The sequence below is a fragment of the Falco cherrug genome, chromosome 3, assembly GCF_023634085.1.
Source record: "Falco cherrug isolate bFalChe1 chromosome 3, bFalChe1.pri, whole genome shotgun sequence".
Classification (NCBI taxonomy): Eukaryota; Metazoa; Chordata; class Aves; order Falconiformes; family Falconidae; genus Falco; species Falco cherrug.
The window spans coordinates 60,648,683-60,667,091 of NC_073699.1; the positions used below are offsets into that span (position 1 = coordinate 60,648,683).

At 43.0% G+C, this 18,409-nt stretch overlaps 1 protein-coding gene across 1 annotated transcript in view; it reads right to left on the minus strand.

Annotated features, from left to right (window-relative positions):
• Positions 1 to 7,008, minus strand: part of LAMA1 (laminin subunit alpha 1) — a 108,143-nt gene extending 101,135 nt beyond the window's left edge. Inside the window, exon 1 of the mRNA XM_055704740.1 lies at positions 6,888 to 7,008. Coding sequence (XP_055560715.1) covers positions 6,888 to 6,972 — 85 coding nt within the window. The 5' untranslated portion in view covers positions 6,973 to 7,008. The remainder of the gene's footprint in view (positions 1 to 6,887) is intronic.
• Positions 7,009 to 18,409: the final 11,401 nt, after the last annotated feature.

Here is an 18,409-nt window from a genome sequence, read left to right on the forward strand (position 1 = left end):
TTAGAGCGTTATTTATATCTACTGTAACTACAAAATAATTCTTCTAGTTTTACTTTAAAGTTGCGATGTATACAGCTTTTAATATGCAAAAATGTGCATAAAATAATTACATCTCAGGGTGAAAGTTCCCCCCCCCTAAAAAACACAGAACGATCAAGAAATCATTAAATCACAGAAGTAAGAAAGAACTAACACAGATATACCTACCCTTTTTTTTTTTTTTTTTTAAACTCTGACCCACAAGTAAATGAAGCACTAACCCCAAACTTCAAAGCCAGAGAGCTGTACCCATATCCTTGTGCCCAGAGGCACTGTACAGGGCCTCTGAGTTATCACTTAAGTACCTAAAAACATATATAAATGTGAAGTTTGATGTTAGTTGTCACAAACCTTAGCTGCACAAATCACAATTCCTGCAAGCTGACCTAACTGATCTCATCTTGCAAAACTTCAACACACTATTCCTCTGGTCAGGAAGGGATGCCTGGAGGACATAAATAGCCACAGGAGAAGGCAGCAAACCCCACCTGAAGATCCTCTCTGCAACAGCTGTAAATACAAACAACTGATCAACACACACTGATAGTCCTGAATACCCAGAGATGCATTTTCTAAGCCCTCAGGGAATGTAGAAAATATTTATGACAGACAAATGTTTTTTTTATCTTAATCTTCAGTCTACTCTGAAAGCTTTCAAGGCATTTTTCTGTCACATACCTTTGTACTCTGAGAAAAAGAGGAAAGTCTGTGGCTTGTTGGTGCTGACTTTCTTTTAAAGTAAGTGAGGGAAAAACACAAAGCAGATTTTAGATTTCAGACTTTCTAATCAAGGTCAGCACAATGTTTTCCCCACAGAATGTCCAAGGTGTTTTTTTCAGATCACCAGAAACACAGAGATGGCTCATGGTTCTTTCTTCCTCTCCCATCCTCAAGTCAGACCTCAACTGGCAAAATCTGCACCTAGCTAACATCCATTACCTTTTATGTTATTTTTACGCTACAAATTCTTTTCAGTACCATCAAGCCTCATTTCTATTTGAGAAAAGTTTTAAAATATATTTGTGTTGAATATTATATATTTAGGGAAGCTTATAGTTTTAATGCAGTGGTACCCACACAGTCAGCGTTCCTGGGAGCACACAATGTGGCCTCTGTTTGAGGTGACTTCATAAGACAGGTCATCTAAATTGACTTTTGTAGAGTACTATACAGAACAAAGTCCACAACATTAAGGCCTCAGCAGCAAAACAATGCCAGAGAAAACAAGAGCCCAGATCTCCAGAATTACATCTGCTCTTCTACAGAGTTTTGCTGGGGTGTGCCAAGTCCTGTAGACAAACAGACAGGCAGCTGCTGCAGCTCACATATACATACATATACATATGGTAAGCCACATAGATCAAAGACAGAAATGCAAATATGCAATCACCACCACTGGTCTCATCCTGTTCCCTGCTCCAGCTGATCAGGATAAAAGACCTTAAGTAGAAAACATACATTCATATATAGATGTAATATAGACTCCATCAGACTGCCCACCCACCCACCCACCCCCACCCTGGATCCCAAGTCTCCCCTGTTGCCAGCACCTGGGCATGTAAGCCCCTGAGGCCCCCAGCCGCACTCCAGCCACTGATCCACAGACTGCCTTGCACGCACACCGCCACCTCCATCACACCCACTATGGATCTCTCCAGTTACTGGCCAAGATGCCCAATCCTACCTCATAACTGCCCCTGGACCTTCTCATCACCACGCGCCTGACAGACACACACATGCAGATGGGTCTCTTGACTGGCCCCGAGACCCCATGGTCTACTTTGTAGTTGCCTTAGATCCCCTGGTCCCTCTAGTAGCCAACTTGCAAACCCTCTGGTATCTCCAGTACCCACCCAAAAATTATGGCAAATTTGATACCTGGCTCCCAAGCCACTCATCCTGCTGGCTGGCTGGCTGTTTGCTGGTGATCCCACACTGACACACAGACCCACAAAAACATACACACACGACACTCTCTCCAGCCACAGGCACCCAAGACACACAAGCCCCTGTGACTCACGGTCTCCTCTCAACTAAGTGGCTCTTATTTCTCTATGTGCACAGTACAGAGACCCCCTCACCTAGGGGGGCATTTAGAAACAGAGGTTTGTAAAAAGACAAGACAGAAGGTACATCGTTACAGGACATGTACTGATGAGCTACAGGGAGCAGAGAGACAAGCATATTGACCTGCAACCTGGTTACAGCCAATTGGCCTCCTTTAACATCTTACCCCTCTGCTGCCCATACTTGTTCTTTCCTAGACCCTTGATTGCCCTCTCTCCTGTCTCCATCTTTGGCCCCTCATCTATGCATCCCAAAGTCTTACACAATCCCAAAATGTTCTTCGCCTGTATCCCATAATGAGTCTTAAACCCCTGTAGACAGCCACCACCATCCCCCATATGCCATAAGCTCTGGGAAGCTGCTCCCATAATTCAGTGATGGCTGTCATGCAACATTGCTGGCAAGGGCTCATTTCTCTGGCTTCATTATTGAGGGTGCCCCATGTTGTTGCTCTTGCTCCTTTGTGTGTGGACCTGAGACTTATCACACAATTTAACAAGTTCAATAGTGCATGGTCAGTTACTAAGTATCTTGTGGCCCTGCTACTTAACCTGCGTGAAGACACAAGGGGTGTGGTGTGTAGGTTCACTGTGACTGAAGCTTCCAACCCAGGTAAAAAGTGAGAACTTAAGCCAAGTATGCCATTATGCCAAATTTTGCCAAAAAATGAACTTTTCACCTTATCACAACATTAAGTGGTTCTGCCTCAGGTGCCTATCACATTTTTAGTTCCATCTCCTGCCTCACACTGCAAGTTGCAAACAGCACCAAGTTTTCCACAAGTCTCAAGGGACTTTATGTTTCTTTTAGCATTCTCTTATCAGGAAACAATATTTGCACCAGTGGAAGCATAACAGAAATGTTAAAAGGAAAATATTTCCAAACAAAACAAACTTTGCAGGAGATAGAAACCTTCCTATTTCCCATATCACTTAATTCTTTGTTGCAGATATTGTGAAAAATCTGGTATTTAGACTGATGGAAACAAGCTCTACTCAAGCCATTAGCATATACGAAACTACAATCCAATATGGCAAAATACCTATGACCTAATTTTTTCATCTCTTACAGAAAGCATTTTGGAATGTAACATCCAGCTCATCTTGAAAGTGCAAGGCTTTCTTCAAAGTCTTCAAAGATCATCCAAGTACCTTCTGGAAGTCTGGCACTCAGTTTCAAAAGCGTCAGAGGAAACTATGTAAACACACAGAACACGTTCCATGCGTAAGGCTGTAGTGTAAGGTCCACCTATCTAGGTTTGTAGACTAAAAGCCAGATCTAAAAAAACCCTAAAAGACCATAAAAGTAAAAAAACAGCAGACACTGATACAATAAAGTTTCTCCTGAATTCAGACACCTGATTGCTGCTTGCAACAAATGAATAAAAGAGTAAGGCCTGTAACTGGATTTGCTTCCATCTTGGGAAGGACCAGCTACAGCATCAGCTTTTTTCTTGTCCATTCTCCTTCTGCACCCTTAAAACTTGCACTCTTGGCTGCACAGTAGCTCAGTTTCAAACAGAGGTTTGGGGAGATTTCATATACACCTCCCCCTCCCCTGCATTACCTGTCACAGCAACTTGGTGACACAGCAACCTATTCAGAAATTGGAGATGTGGGTTCAAACCACCTCAAACTAAGGAGATTTAGGTTAATCTCCCACTTCCTGGGCAAGTATTTTAACAATTTATGAGCAAACCATAACCCTTATGTTTCAGCAAAAAATGCTGTTGCTGACCATAATGTCATAATTTGTGTATTAGTCATAGCCTAAGCATACTTAACTAAACCAGATTCTTGAAGCAAGGTAGGTTTGAAACCCAAACGATAAGCGTGAGAAATACTTGTGTACAGCTCTGCCCAGATGGAGCACCCCAGGGGCCATTCAACCCCCTGCGCATCAGCACTTAAAAGACTATTGACTCCAAAACACCAGGCAGGGAAGTAGCTTACAAAAACAAGCTGAGGCCAGATGCAGCTGGGGAAACATTTAATCTACAACTACAGCCTTGAAAGTTACCATTACCACACATGCATAGTAGCAGGATGGTTTTTTTTAATTACAGAAAAATCACCTGACAGTGTCAGAATCAAATTTATGAAATATTGGCAATAGTGTGCAAAACCATTAACTGATTTCCCTTTCTGCTTTGTAGACCTGTATCACTGTTACCTCTGGTATAATTAAGAATGCATTCCAACAGAGCAAAGCTGCTCAATAAGCCCCTGAAATAGCTATTTGCTTCTGAGGCTGTAAAATAACTCATCTGGATCCAGACTCTAATGATACATGCTTCATGAAGAGTTACTCCACTAGTAGATACAAAAGACTCCATGCAAACCCAACTTTTCAATATGATGGGGACACTTTAACAAAACACCTGTGACTAAAAATACCAACTACATTTTATAGGTATGTAGATACTAATCTTTAGGCTGAACCAATCATTAACCTTCAAAGCTGTTCAGTGCAGTGACTTTACTATTCTGTGTTTTTTTCTTAGATTGGACTTCAGCACTTTCTGACAGACCCTTGGAATTGTCTCACACTCCATTCTCCTCATCTGCTGACAAGACAAAAGCAGGGACAAACAAAAAACAAGACATGCCGACAGCTCTACCGAGGCACTTGCCACAGGAATGCCAATATACCTTTCCCCCAGACTTCTAGAATGCTCTTGCAACAGCTTTGGGAAAATCTTTCCAGCCTCACCACAAATTGTATTTTTCCATCATCACGATGCTACAAGTTTGAGCTTCAGTTTACTTTCTGCAAAAGCAACATGGCTATTCTAATCTGCATCACATTCTTCACATTGTTTTAGGATCAGTTATCGTGAATTCTGTTTTTTGTAAGGCGGTTTGTTATCCACCAGCAGGATTTGATACACACACTTCCTCAGATGAGCTGTGCCCTCATGCAGAGAAAAAAAAACCCCAACTTAATCTAATAGGAAGAATGGTCTGATCTGATCTTTCAACTAGAAAAAAAACAATTATTAATTTAAATAGCCCTAGGAGAGGTGGCTTAGGAGAAGTCAAATACACTGTTATCTTCAACCACAGATACAAAAATATGCATTTTATCAAGATGTTTCTAACAATGTGAACTACTATATAAGAGCTAGACTGTTGGTACTAAACTATCTGCAAAAGCTGCATCAGATTACTGTGTGATCATTGCAATTTGTATAAAAAAAGAATGTACTTACCACCTATATTTGACCAGCTTTAGGAAAATTCCTACATTTTTAAACTGTGTGCTAGGATACAAGTTCAAATAGGAGTGAATTAAGTTTGTGTGGTGGGCATAAGATGGTACCTCACAAAAAAAGTTGTGAAAAGTTTTGCATCATTTTGTCTGGCTTTTCATTTGTTTAGAAGACTGAGTTTTCATAACCAAGGTGAAGTGTGTTTATTTACAAGCTGAAACATATGGACGCTGAAGTTTACTTGGGCTTGATTTTGTCCTCCTTACCCGGAGGATGAATCTTGGTACACAATGATATTAATAAACACATTTTTTTGCTGCAGTGTGTAAACATCCAGATGCTAACCTCCCACACTACACATCCATCTTGAACCCCACATTTCACCATAAAGAAAACCAAGTCGTGCATCTGTACAACATATGCCTTCCAACCATTTTCCATCCTCGTTTTTTGTTTTAAGAGAGACCTAACACGGCTGGGGACTAATGTGCAAGGGGGTAGGGATCAGCAGAAATTCTGCTGTTGACTCCACCAGAAGCTGAATCAAGCCGAAGGTGACAGCATCTGGTGTCCACCAGTGCTGCCCCCATAACGCAGCACGCCGCAGAGTCCACCACCGTTGACGCTGGGGGCAGAGAGCGAACTGCTCTTGCTCACCAGCTTCAGTCATCCTGGGAAGGCACAAGTTACTGCACTTCGAACAAAGAGGATGCGTGTGATTAAGTTACTCGCAAAGCAAGAACTCGCCGCGGAGCGTTCTGGCATCTTGGCTGCAACGCACCGGCCAGCCCCACGGGGAAGGGGGAAATGGGGGGGAAGGAAGAAAGAATAAGGAAGAAAACTTTCGTAAATATCTCCTCATGCTGCCTCTGTCTCATGCCTGGAAAGCGGTTTTGAGCCCCTCTCACTCCTTGCAGCAGAGCTGAATTTGGCTGCCCGCTCCTCTCCCTTCCCGGTCCCCCGCCGGGGCACGGGCTGCGCTGGGGGCTCCGCCGCAACGGAGCGGACGGCGGTGGGGGCCAGGGCCGCTCGCCAGCCCTCCCCCTGCCCCAGGGAGCGGGGCAGCGGCCGTGTCGCCGGGGCCACCCCCTCCCCCGGGTTTCTGCCGCTCCATAGCGTCTCTCGGCTCCCACAAAGGGAGTGGGCGGCCCCGGAGGCGGCCGGGCGGAGTGGCCCCCGCCGCCGAGAGAGAAGAAAGGGCTCCAGGAAAGGGGGGAGGGCGGCTGCAAAGCGCGGAGATGGGGGGAGAGGAGAAAAGAGACCGGGGGGGTCCGGCAGGGAATAGCGTGGCAGCGAGGCGGGCAGCACTGCAGGACCCCAGCCCGCCCGCCCCCGCGGGGCTCCCCTTGCAGGGCAGCACGGCCCCCCGCACCGGCTGCGCCCAGCGGGGGCTCGGAGCACGCAGCCAGGGCTCCCCTAGCCCCGCGGGGGCGAAAGCCTGCCCCGGGACGCAGCGGGAGGGGGGTCCTGCAGGCAAACTACAGGCACTGCGTTGCACTGTAAGTAAGCAGCGCGCGCCCCCGCACCCCGAGAGCCGCGCACCCCCGCGGCCGCCCCCCGTTGCGCTCACCTCGGGGCTGGCCCTGCCCCGGCACCCCGAGCAGCGAAACCGCCACCAGCAGCGCCGGCAGCAACCGCCACCCGCCGCTGCCCATCGCGCCGCCACCGCTGCCGAAAGGGACGCAGCCAGCCCTGCCGAGCCCGCCCGCCTTATATGCTCCCCCGGCCCGGCCCGCCCCGCCCCGCGCCGCGCGCGCCCCGCACCCCCGGGGGCTCGCGCGCACACGCACCCGCCCACACGCACCCGCGCACACTCGGGGACCCCGCGCCACGCGGGTCCGCCCCCCCGCAAAGCCGCCCCGGAGGCACTTGCAGCCCCGGCCGCGTGTTGCAGGTGATGCGCGGGGTGCGGCGAGCTCGAGTCCGGTGCCCGGAGAAGTTCTAAAAAGCCGTAATTAATGACCTGGGAGGTTTTCGCGAGGAGGGGGAGAAGAGAGAATACGAGAAATAACAAGGTAGAAGTGCGTAGGGGGAGAAAGCGTTGCGGAGCTGATTCAATATGCAGCTTTTCTCTACGGCCGATATTTTCACGTGTTTAAAAAAAAAAAAAAATATAAAATCGGCAGCTGGGGCTTTCCCTGTAAGTCTGTCACCCCCACTTGAAACGTCATGCCCGTGCTGATATTTTTCAAGCCTCCTCTCCACATAAACACAGCGCATCAGTCATGTTTGTAAATGAAACAAGTTCTCTCCTCGGTTACTAAACTAAGAGGTTGACTACTTTTGTCCCATAGGAAGTCTTCGCAAGTTTTAAATGATCAATTACCTCTTGAAACAAGCATAAAACAGAACAAATTGGTTGTAGAAATTCCTCAAGATTGAGACATTGCTTTCACACTTCAGGAAAGTTCATTCCCATTAGGCTTTCCTGTTTCAAGGTCTGTCAGGTTGCAGAGCTAGTACCTACCTTACTCCTTAATTACTATTTCAGGTAAGTTGCAGCAAGGAATGGCATTTTCCTGGGAAAAGAGCTGTACGCCCAAAATAAGTTAGTTGAGGGGGAGAAATTTTAGTCAGAAGATACTGTCTCTCAAATGTAAATCCTCACTGACAACACATGCTGCTTACTTTTTAGGAAAGCATTGCGCTGCTCCATATGGTATTTCATTTAAAACCATATTTCAAGATATAATAATATATACGAGTTGCATGAGCAGAGTTAGGCTGCAAGTGTGTTCCTCAGATTGGAGGCAGCTGTTTGCAGAGTTGCTTTCAGCTTGGCTGGCTGGTTGTTGTTATTGATTGGGGTAAAGATATTCCAGAAAAGAATAATCATTTACATATTTTTTTATTAAATAAAGCTATTTCTTGTCATATAACTCAGAGTTATGAGTTATACTTGAGAAGGCATAGCAGTGTTTATATTGGAAACATAGGCAAACAGGAAAAATCTGTGGATCGAGGAGATGAAAATGAAAAATTTATGCCATAAAATCTTAACAAAGGCCTTCGAGCCTACAAATAAATAACACATCACATCTGTCCCTTCCAACAGACCCGTCCTTTGCTCACACCAGGAACTTCTTAAATTTCAGGACAGGCAAGGAGGAGGAAAGCAAAACATCTGTGGAGAGAAAAGTCAACAAATTTCAAGAGCCAAAGTGTCATCTGTTCTAAAATCATAGAGGTCAGGTTAAGGAATCCTCTGTGCAGGATCACAAATACCAGTTGGGAGCAAAGTACAAAGGAAAGGGAAAGAGGGAGCATCTGTGCAGTATAAAACCCTGCCAAATTACAGCTTTAATAATCAGTTTAACCATTTCTTCAAATTACAGCAAGCTGAAGAGCACTATCTTACAACGATGCAATGGTAAGTGCCAGTTTATTATTACATGCATTTATCCTCAGGATATTCCACAAGAGCTAGAGAACATACATTGAGATCCAGCTCTGGACTTTATCATCTGCCTTGATTATTATAGTTTAACTAAACATCTCTATACAACTTGTAACTGAAATATATACATTGAAGTAGTCTCCAGGACTACGCCATTGTTGTTCAGCGTCCATTATAATCATTCCCTAAGAAAACTGACCCTTCTCAAATTTAAGTACATACCTTCTTGGAGAAGAGGATTACTGTCTTATCTCTTGTTTCTTTTTCCACAGTTCATTGCTGGTATTGCAAAGTACCAGGCAATCAGAACGATCCACTGTTCAAGACATGGCACTATTTAATATCATTCTTTCCTAACCTAGGTTTCTAATGAACTTTGAATGATTATGGCATAAGATGAGAATCTCAGCTTCTTATGCAAGTGTAACTCCACTGCACATTTACACCGAGTGAGTGCATCAGGTATTGTAAGTTGAAGATTAGAAATTTCTTCGTCTTAGACAAACTAATCCAATGAGAAAATGGAATGCTGTGGTACAGGTAAGATCTTGAATGAGTCAAGAAACATGCATGAGAATGAAAGTGTTTCAGGGCAGTTTTGTTCATGTTTATACAGTTCCCGAAAACCATCTGCATAAACTGAAACCCAGCGCTACTGGTGCTTAACAAAGACAGTAGCGCTGCAGATTGAAATGGCACAGGAGACTTTCATATTGTGAAACAATGAAGTTGCCATGCTCCAACTTAACTTGATAGAAAGACAGAGACGGTACAAACTTTAGGAAGGGTAATTTCTGAATGCTTCACACTTACTGGTTTTGCTAATTAAAATTTACTACAATATAATTAAAAAAATGTTTGCTCTGTAAGGCAATGGAAAAGTTATGTGTAAATACCTAGAAAATGCTCAGAGATGTGGCTATAGGGAACTTTGGAAAATCTTGTTTTCTCCCTCACCAATTTTCATGAATTAGAATCGCCTTAAGGACTAAGTGTTTCAGTTGCAAAGGAATGGAAAATCCTAGTATTTAGGATGATGAAGCACAAAGTGAATATGCTAATTTAGCCATCTGTGCATAACAACCTATGGATAAAAACATTGCCTTTGGCAAAAACAGAGGTGTGGGAGAATTCAAACTGGAGAAAGCCCAATTACACAGAGTCTGAATGGAACCCCTCTGCTATCCTGCACCTAAGTAAACTTCAAGTGAACACCAAATATGTTTTTTCAGCTTTTGTCTGTGTTGCTGTGCTTAAGGCAGAGCTATTGTGTTAATGGCAGGTTCCCCTTCAGGCCCCTCCAGAGCATGAGGTCACCTCCTGACCCCGGAGGGCAGCGGGGGCACTCATGGCTGTCAGCAGCACTGTGCTTTCCCTCATCCACAGCATTTAATAACTTGCACGTCCCACCATCCTACCTTACCATCCAACCCACTCTCAATGATCCTTTCTCCTCACTGCATATCAGGGCATTTCTATGCTGTGAACACCATTGATGCAGTATCTGCTAGTATTGGGATAGGGAATTTGCAATAGTTTCCAGAAGGAGGTACACTGATATAACCAGTCGATAATCACACCCAGAACTACATTTAATGGCTAAATAAGGTTTTTATCAATAGCTGTTCTGTACAACAAAGGGTCTCTAATTTTTAGCTGTTTTTTTCTGGGGTTTTTTGCACACACTTGTTATCCGTTCTGCTTCTCTGCCTCATTAGCTCATAAGCACCACCCAAGCGTTCTGAAAAAGCATTCTGGAAATCATTATCACAGTGATCGGAGAAAAAAATCCAATTCCGTAAGCTGCCAGTCTGCCTCTAATAAACATTCAGTCACTACTAAAAGCTGGTTTAGATAACTCTTCAGTTGCTCCCCAGAACCCTTCAACTCCTTCTCTTCCTCCCTTGGAGAAATATGCCCAAAGGTTAATAAATCTGAGCTGTGACAGACCAAAGAGAGGAGTAAATTCAAAGCCAAAGGCCCGTCACAGCACACCCTGCCCACAACTTCCCCCCAACAGAGACACAGCCTCTGTAGCCCGATGGGCTGAAGTGCAACCCCAGGAATGAGGTATAGGCAAGGGCATCTCCTAGGTCCCTCCTGGTGTTCTTCAGCTGGTAGCCTGACACTCTGCTCTGGCAGCAAAAAGTCTTTGCCCTCTCTATTCCTGAAAGTGATTTCAGGCTGTAGCTTGAAATATATGTTACAATAATTTGGTTCTGAGATGACAAAGGCTTCCATGAGGATTAAAGATAATCTGCCTTTTCAGAGGAACCTGAGAAACTGCTGCTCCAGGAGCCTGCACAGAGCTGTCACAGGCCAGTGGAGAAGGCAGCAGTGGATTGAAGGTGTCCTGCCTGGCCAGCAAAGGCACCATGTGAGCTGACCCCGGGCACAGGGTCCCGTAAAGGCTTGCCTGCTTCATGGTACAAACCTCACTGACCTCAGGAGTTCCCAAGACTCAAATGCTCACCAGAGAGGAGGGTTGGCTTTGGAAGGAAGCAGGTGCTCTAGGACAGTCTGAATGCAAAAAAGGGTGAGTGGAAGAAAGAAAATGGTAAACTGTGTAAATTCCTACTGTGCTACCAGAACAGTAAGTCCCATAAAACATAACACGGAGGGGTTTTAGTGCTTGGGCTACCACCCATGCCTTGTACATGCCCCCACCTTCATGCGCCTCCACGTCCCTCACACTGGCAGCACCTAGGTTTAGTGGTACCCTTCTCTCCAGGCTTTCAGGAGGCTGTGAACACCCAGTCATCCCCTCTAGCCCGGGTGCTAAAGGCAACACGTGTAGCTGCCTTCTGCCAGGCTGCTGGGAACAAGGCACTGGGGGCTACAGCGAAGGCCAGAAGAGGAGATGGGGGCTGGAGTTAGGAGAGCACAGAAGTGTAATGACTGGCTGTTCCTGCACAGGGAATGTGCAGGGTCCTTCTCTGATCTCAATAGGAAAGGCACACCACCTAACAAAAGTGCTTTAATAGTAAGATACTAACAAGAAGTGGAATATAGTTAGTGAGGAATTCTTTCACCTTCTCATCCTGGGAACCTTACTTTCATACAGTGTCTGATAGACCCATTGCATGGAGCATAGTTGCCCCAGACCCCCTGTCTTGAAATTAAATATGGAACTATCTCATTTTATCATGGTAAATATATCACATGCCTAGATTGTGCCTAGGCACCTGACTATGAAGACGCTTCTTGTAACTCTTGTCCCTTCATGGATCCCAAAGCAGGACATGCAGGCAGCAAGAGATACTGAGTAGCAGGAAGTCACACCTGCAAAGGGTGGCACGGTTTGGAAATAGGTTAATGGAGCTGCACTGGTTCCACATTGCGAAATAAGTGGTGATGTTTTTCTGTTGTTTCTGCTGTTTTCCTACTAGAACTGACTCATTGACATCAATGGTGTGGAAGGCAAGACTCAAGTATGTTCTCCATGAACGGCTCACAGGCTGGAAATTGTGATTATTGTCCAGCAGGAATGATTGTATAGTATAATGTATTATGGCGAATACATTCCTCCCCAAAAATCACAGTGAATTGACATTAATTTTACTTTTGTTGAAAAAATGGAATGCGAAAGCAATAGGAAATACAATACCATCCTGCTGGTAATCAGCAACAACCCTCCCATAATGTTGTTGCCAGTCTGGGCATGGGATTTTTCTTTACATTATGATTAAACTGTTGGCAAGAACTTGAAGGCTCCAGTAGCCCATGCAGGCAAAGGAACAGCCACAGTTAAAGTTCATGACAGACATCGATAACAGGAAGAACAAGTATTAACAGCAGGAAAAATATTACTGATCATCTCCAAACTGATCTTGGACTTGTGGGACTTCACGGATCCAAACCCATCACTCCCAGATTTGTATTAGGAAGGGGAGATAATATGACTTGGTTTTTAGAGAGGTGTGCAAGCTGAATGGCATTCAGTTTGTGCTCCGAACATCTCAGATAGTTCTGAATGCATAGAAAATTTAGAGAATATTTTAACTCATATTTTTAAACCACAGTTTGTGAGAGCAGATTAAAGCGTGTGACTAATTTTTGCTTCCCTATTTTTATGCAAAAAATATTAAATAGGAGTTAATCATACCCTCTAATCTTCAGTGAATTTGCATTTCTTCTCAAGTGCAGTCAGGTATGCGGCTGGGAAAAGAACCATAGGATGTCGGTGTTGTTCTGGTGGTTGAGCTTTTAACAGCAAGTGCTGAGAGTTTGCTGCCTATGCAAAATCTGTGTTAAAAGAAGGCATCTTGTTGTAAGATTAGCAGTGTTTCATCACCTTTTTTTTAGAATATCTAGAGATAATGCAAGAAACAAAAATTCAAGGAGGCGAAACATGAAAGCCAACAACTTAAATTTGTGACCTTAGTCCAACTTGTCTTCTGTAGCTTTTAAAATCAAGTAATTTATTTGTGCACTTAAACAAATCTGATGTCAGCTTTAAACTTCTGTTACAGACTTTTGCCATAGAATCTAATCCAAGTAGCAATTTAGCTTTATTAATGTGGGAGGAAATAATGTGCATAATGCAAGCTATTTTTTATGCAACTGCCATTCCTGCCACTGCAAGAAAGTGCCTTACACCTATCTGGAAAGTCATTATTAGCAAACTGAATAATTTATTGCTTCCAATTTTCAGGAAATAAGCCCTGCCTAAGAATGAAACCAGAAGCCTTTTAGAAAATAATAAACTAAAAATGTGTCAGGTTCCTAATTTGAAGAACAGTAGGAGTGTCCTGATGTGAGGTCCAGGGAGCATCATTTCAAACCCAGCAGTGACTCTTCCTGTCTGGAAAAGCAGGTGAATGTGTCTTCCTGCTACCTGATGGGTACCCTTACATGTATTTCAACTGCATTTTCACAAGTGGATAAAAAAATGCCAATGTAGCTTGGAAATCTCTGTGCTTCACCTTCCTAACGCTATTTAGAAAGATCCTGTGCTACTCAAACATTACCATTAATATATAGAACGGAAGCAGAGTTAATGCTTACATTTTATCTTCAAAATTAACTCTGCATTATTTGAAGTGTATAATTTTTTAATTAAATACACTTAAATTGAACTAACTACAGGCAGTGATGGAACTAGTCTTTAAATTGTGTTGAAAGAACAGCCTGACTTGGAAAACACAGGAAATCAGATGCCTTATTAATTCATAAATAAATAAATATGGGCAAAAGGATAAAATCTATGGGGAAATATTATTTTAATTCCTGTCCAGTTGAATTGCACTGACTAGAACTTATTTTCTGATTCCCTTTCTACTTATGTAGCTACCTACAGTGCAAAGTCAGTGTTTAATGCTACTGAGCCTAGCAGTAGCATTTGCTGTCTCTTTTGTGCTGTGTAAACAAATGTTCATTAGCAAAGAAGCAGTCTAACATTTTTTAATATCTAGCAAGGTAACAGCTCCACTTTAAAAAGATGTATAATTAAAAATTCATGAGGTAGTGGAAATGTTTAGAATCTGAACTGCATAGCAAGAAGAGACAACTGTGTCTACATAAATGTTATACACATGATGGATGGATCGTCAGGCTGTATTTACTAAGGTAGTGTTTCTGTGTAAACTCCATTGCTAATTAGAGATTTGTTTTGGAGAACGAGACAGAAAGCCAATCAGTTTGAAGAGGGAAGAACTGAGGAGGTGAGCTCTCTAGTTCATCTTTGACTTCAATCAAGAAATGCCTGTGTTTAAACAAATGAAAACATTACCAAGCTTTAGACACTGCAGCACTGTATTTACCATCCCTGCACATTTCTGTCGTCTGCAGGGAGCAGGCAGAGGTGCCATCCTGTGAGCAGCAGTTACAATTATTACCCATCTGCAAAAACTCTCTTCTCCTTCCCCTTTCCCTTCCATTATTGTGCAGCCTGAGGTGACCCCGCCACAGGTTTTCCCAGGAATGTGCACCTCTCCGATAAGAGGCACCATCAGCCTGAAGATAACATCTGTATCTCATGAGCTGCCCACAAAGCCATCAGTTTCTCCTTTTTTCATTTTTTTCTCATTTGTAAAAGTAGGGGGGGAAAAGCCCTGCCTGGTATTGCATGCACAATACAACCAAGCAAACTTTTTTTTTTTTGGGGGGGGGGAGGAAGACTTTTATAAATGCTATCAGGGAACAGGAAAAATAGCTACTATTGCTGTAGGATTTTTAGCTTTACATTTTTTTAATATGTAAAATATCAGGAACTACAGAAGATTAAAAGTCGCTCTGTCAAAGAATGACTGAAAATGAGCCAGTTATAAAGAAGTAACCACACAGAGACTGTGCAGTCATATTTGGTGAATACTGTATAATTTCCGAAGTACTCTATAAAGTTTGTAAGCTGATGACGCAAAAAACATGTAAGAGTCATATAAACTGGCATAACAATGAAGCCACAAACACAATACCCTACAGGAAAAGAAAAAAACCCACCCAAAACTCACAAACGAACAAACAAAAAAACCCCAAAAACCCCTTCACATCCCAAACCATATCACTAATACATAGATTAAGAATTTCCTAATGACATTTTTTTTTTTAGCACTGGTTCAATTTTCAGACACTGCTAAGTTATTTGTGATGAGGCTGTGCCTTGGTGGATTGTTTTCTTACAGGATATTTAATTGGTTTTTAATCAATTTTTTGATACTTATACAAATAATGTATTTGCTTTAAAAGCAGAGAAGTACTTATAACTTATTAAAGAGTAAATACTTGTAAAAAAACCTTAATTACTCAAAACACAAATATAAACTACAGTTAATCAATGTGATGTAATTTGACTTTTAAGACCTATGTTCTGTTTCATTCAAAACTGATACATCTTGCTACATAGTAAAATTGTCCCTACGCTCCGAGCTTTCCTGATTTTATGCTGCAATTGTTTGGAACAGCCACTGGGTGGCACTGTCACACTGCAAGTCAAACCTTTAACGCCTTTCCTCCCCACATCCCCTTCAACGCGCTAATGAAATCGGTGCAACCCGTATTGGCTAAGCAGAACCCCCAGCTTCCTCTTTACTGGTAACTTTATGCATTTTTCACACCTTTCGCAAAGCAGCTCAGAACCCCCAGGCTCAGCGTGGCATAGCCCCCGCCGGTGGCCACGGCAGCCTGGCACCCGGCGGGAGGCTGGCCAGCTCTGGATGCTTCGTGCAGACAAAACAGTCATTCTGATGGAAAAAATGATGAGACAGGCTGTCTGTAGGGGAGTTTTCCTGCTCCTGAACAGTTTAGCGTTAGCTTATTTCATAAAGCATGAGGTTTATGCATTTATATTTTCCCCTGCCTTACGGAATTTATCGACTGCATCAATGCCCTCCTCATGCATATAGTGCCTGAAGATTGACAGTATCAGGCTTGTTTCACACACTGTTCCCCTGTCTGCATTTCTGTGAGAAGCAGAGTCCAGGGAAGGTTGCAGAAATGTGGGTGGAAGAGGGGTACGGGTGGGTGCAGGAGCCAATGTGCAGGATTGAAAATTAATGAATACAACAGGTACTTCTTGGCTATAGCGCTGCACTACATTTAAAGGACATAATATGATCTTTTGCTTCGTCTAAATGCCACATTAGCCTCATCTCTCTGGAAAACAAAGAAAAACAACTTTCATGGAGCCTTTCCTTCCCTGAAAATTTCTGATACTGAGTTCCTCCTGGCACCATACTGAACTAGCTTATTTGCATTTGACAAGTAGTACACCTTCAAAGTTCATGGGTTTAATTGCTTTGCCAAGGTAACGGGTTTAACTTTTATATATTTTGTGTAATATGGTGTAATGCTGACAAAATAATAAATTCCACATCCCTTCCTCAAGCAAATCTGTCATTAAAGTCAGTCTGAACTTTACCACAGGGAAAAAAAAAAATAAAAGAAAAAGAAAAAGAAAATGAATAACTGAGGCTGGAATTTGGAATTGCCATGTGCTAGACTTTGCAGCAGCAACTGCATCAAAGCCAGCAAAATCCAAAGAATTTGCTTGAGATCAAATCTTTTGCTAGCAGTAAATAATTAAAAGGCAATTTTTACTAAAAAAGACTACCTAGGGAAGCTAATAGATGTTCAGTTTAAATTCAAATGTCTTTTTTTTCTGTAATACATATTTTAAACCACCTGTCTTTAAAATAAAGTTCATTTTTGTGCCCATGCAAATTGACTACACATTATGAAAGAGCTTTCCAAGAATGTCTGAAACATAACAGCTATCATGACAGTTTTCAATGAATCATTCCTATCTGGGAGTCTCAGAGGAAGAGAAACTAAATGATGATTGAATTATCCTTTTATCTCTAAAAGTGATCTTTCTGAGTCAGGACTGAGACGCTGTGAGGAAATGGATTTGGAGTTCTAATATTTCTGCTGTCATGATTCCCCCTGTTCTCTGAAGAGCCGATGTCCCAAATTTCCACTTTATGGTTGAGATTTCATAAGGCAGAGTTCGAAAAATGGCCAGTAACTTGATGAAGAGAATTAGCTTACAAGGCAGGGGTAGCTGTACACCAACTGAACTCCTCTTGCAGAAATGCCGGAGTTGCAGAACTGCCCCTGGTTTAAACTCAAAGTGGGATCCACCAGTGTGACATGGGTACAGGGCACGTAGACCAGGAGTTGCACAGCTAAACTAGGAGTAATGCCTCCATAGTAAAGGCTCCAGATCACAAGTACACAACAGCTCTGCTCCCAGCTCCCAGCCTCACAACCATATCTGTGCCACTGGGCAGAGCCCGTCTGTGCTGCCTGCTTTCTCTCTGCCCAGGCTTTGCCACCTTCACCTCCAGAGGCAAAGGAGGAAGAGGCAGCTGTAACTGGGTCATGATTTAAAGGCAGACCAGATGCTTTCTGGGGAGCTGAATGCCCCTTTCTGACCAGAACACATTTCATTCACAGACAGATGAACATTTTATTTGAGTATGTTTCCAAATGGCGTCACCTGCAAACAGCGAAGTAAGCACATGCAGTGGCTTTTCAGCTTTTCAAAAAAAGGCATATGGCCATGCTTCTTAGGCAGTCCCAGTCCAGCTGGAAGAGCAAAGGACACGGTCAGAGCCAGTGGTGGGAGATGCTGTAAGCCACTTAGTGATGTTAAAGATCCCAGTTTCAACATCTCTGTGAATAAAAGGTAGTTTAACAACATGTCACAGTATTATAACTACCTTCAAGACTTATTTTTCCTAATCTGAATGCAACCAGAATTTGAGTACTTCCTGAAAACACACATCATTGGCATGTTTTAATCACACCGTCATTTGAGGCAATCAATAAAATCACAACTACTCAACTGTACTTATGTTTCAGTATGTTTAAGTACCTGTTCTTATATAATTGATGAAGTATTTCAAAGGCTCTTTTATGCTCTATTAGGATGCTCAGTGGTTTAGAAAGGAGAAAACTCACAAACAAATATCACAGTGACAAGCCTTACACAAAGCCTAGTTCCTATACTCCAGTGTCATATGCATATTCCTTAAAAGTCTCTGAATTAATATTTTAAATATTTACACTGTGACTCCTTTTGCTAGTTTTTTTCAGGAGCTAATGGGCTTTCCATTAGTAAATTATATATTGTACATTTAATAACTTCAGTAGTGTGTGCAAATTTCTGTTCAGTGAAGATGTAGACTCTCACATTTCTGTCTTAACTACCACAACTGAACAAATTCAATAGATGTACAGTTATTTGTCACTGA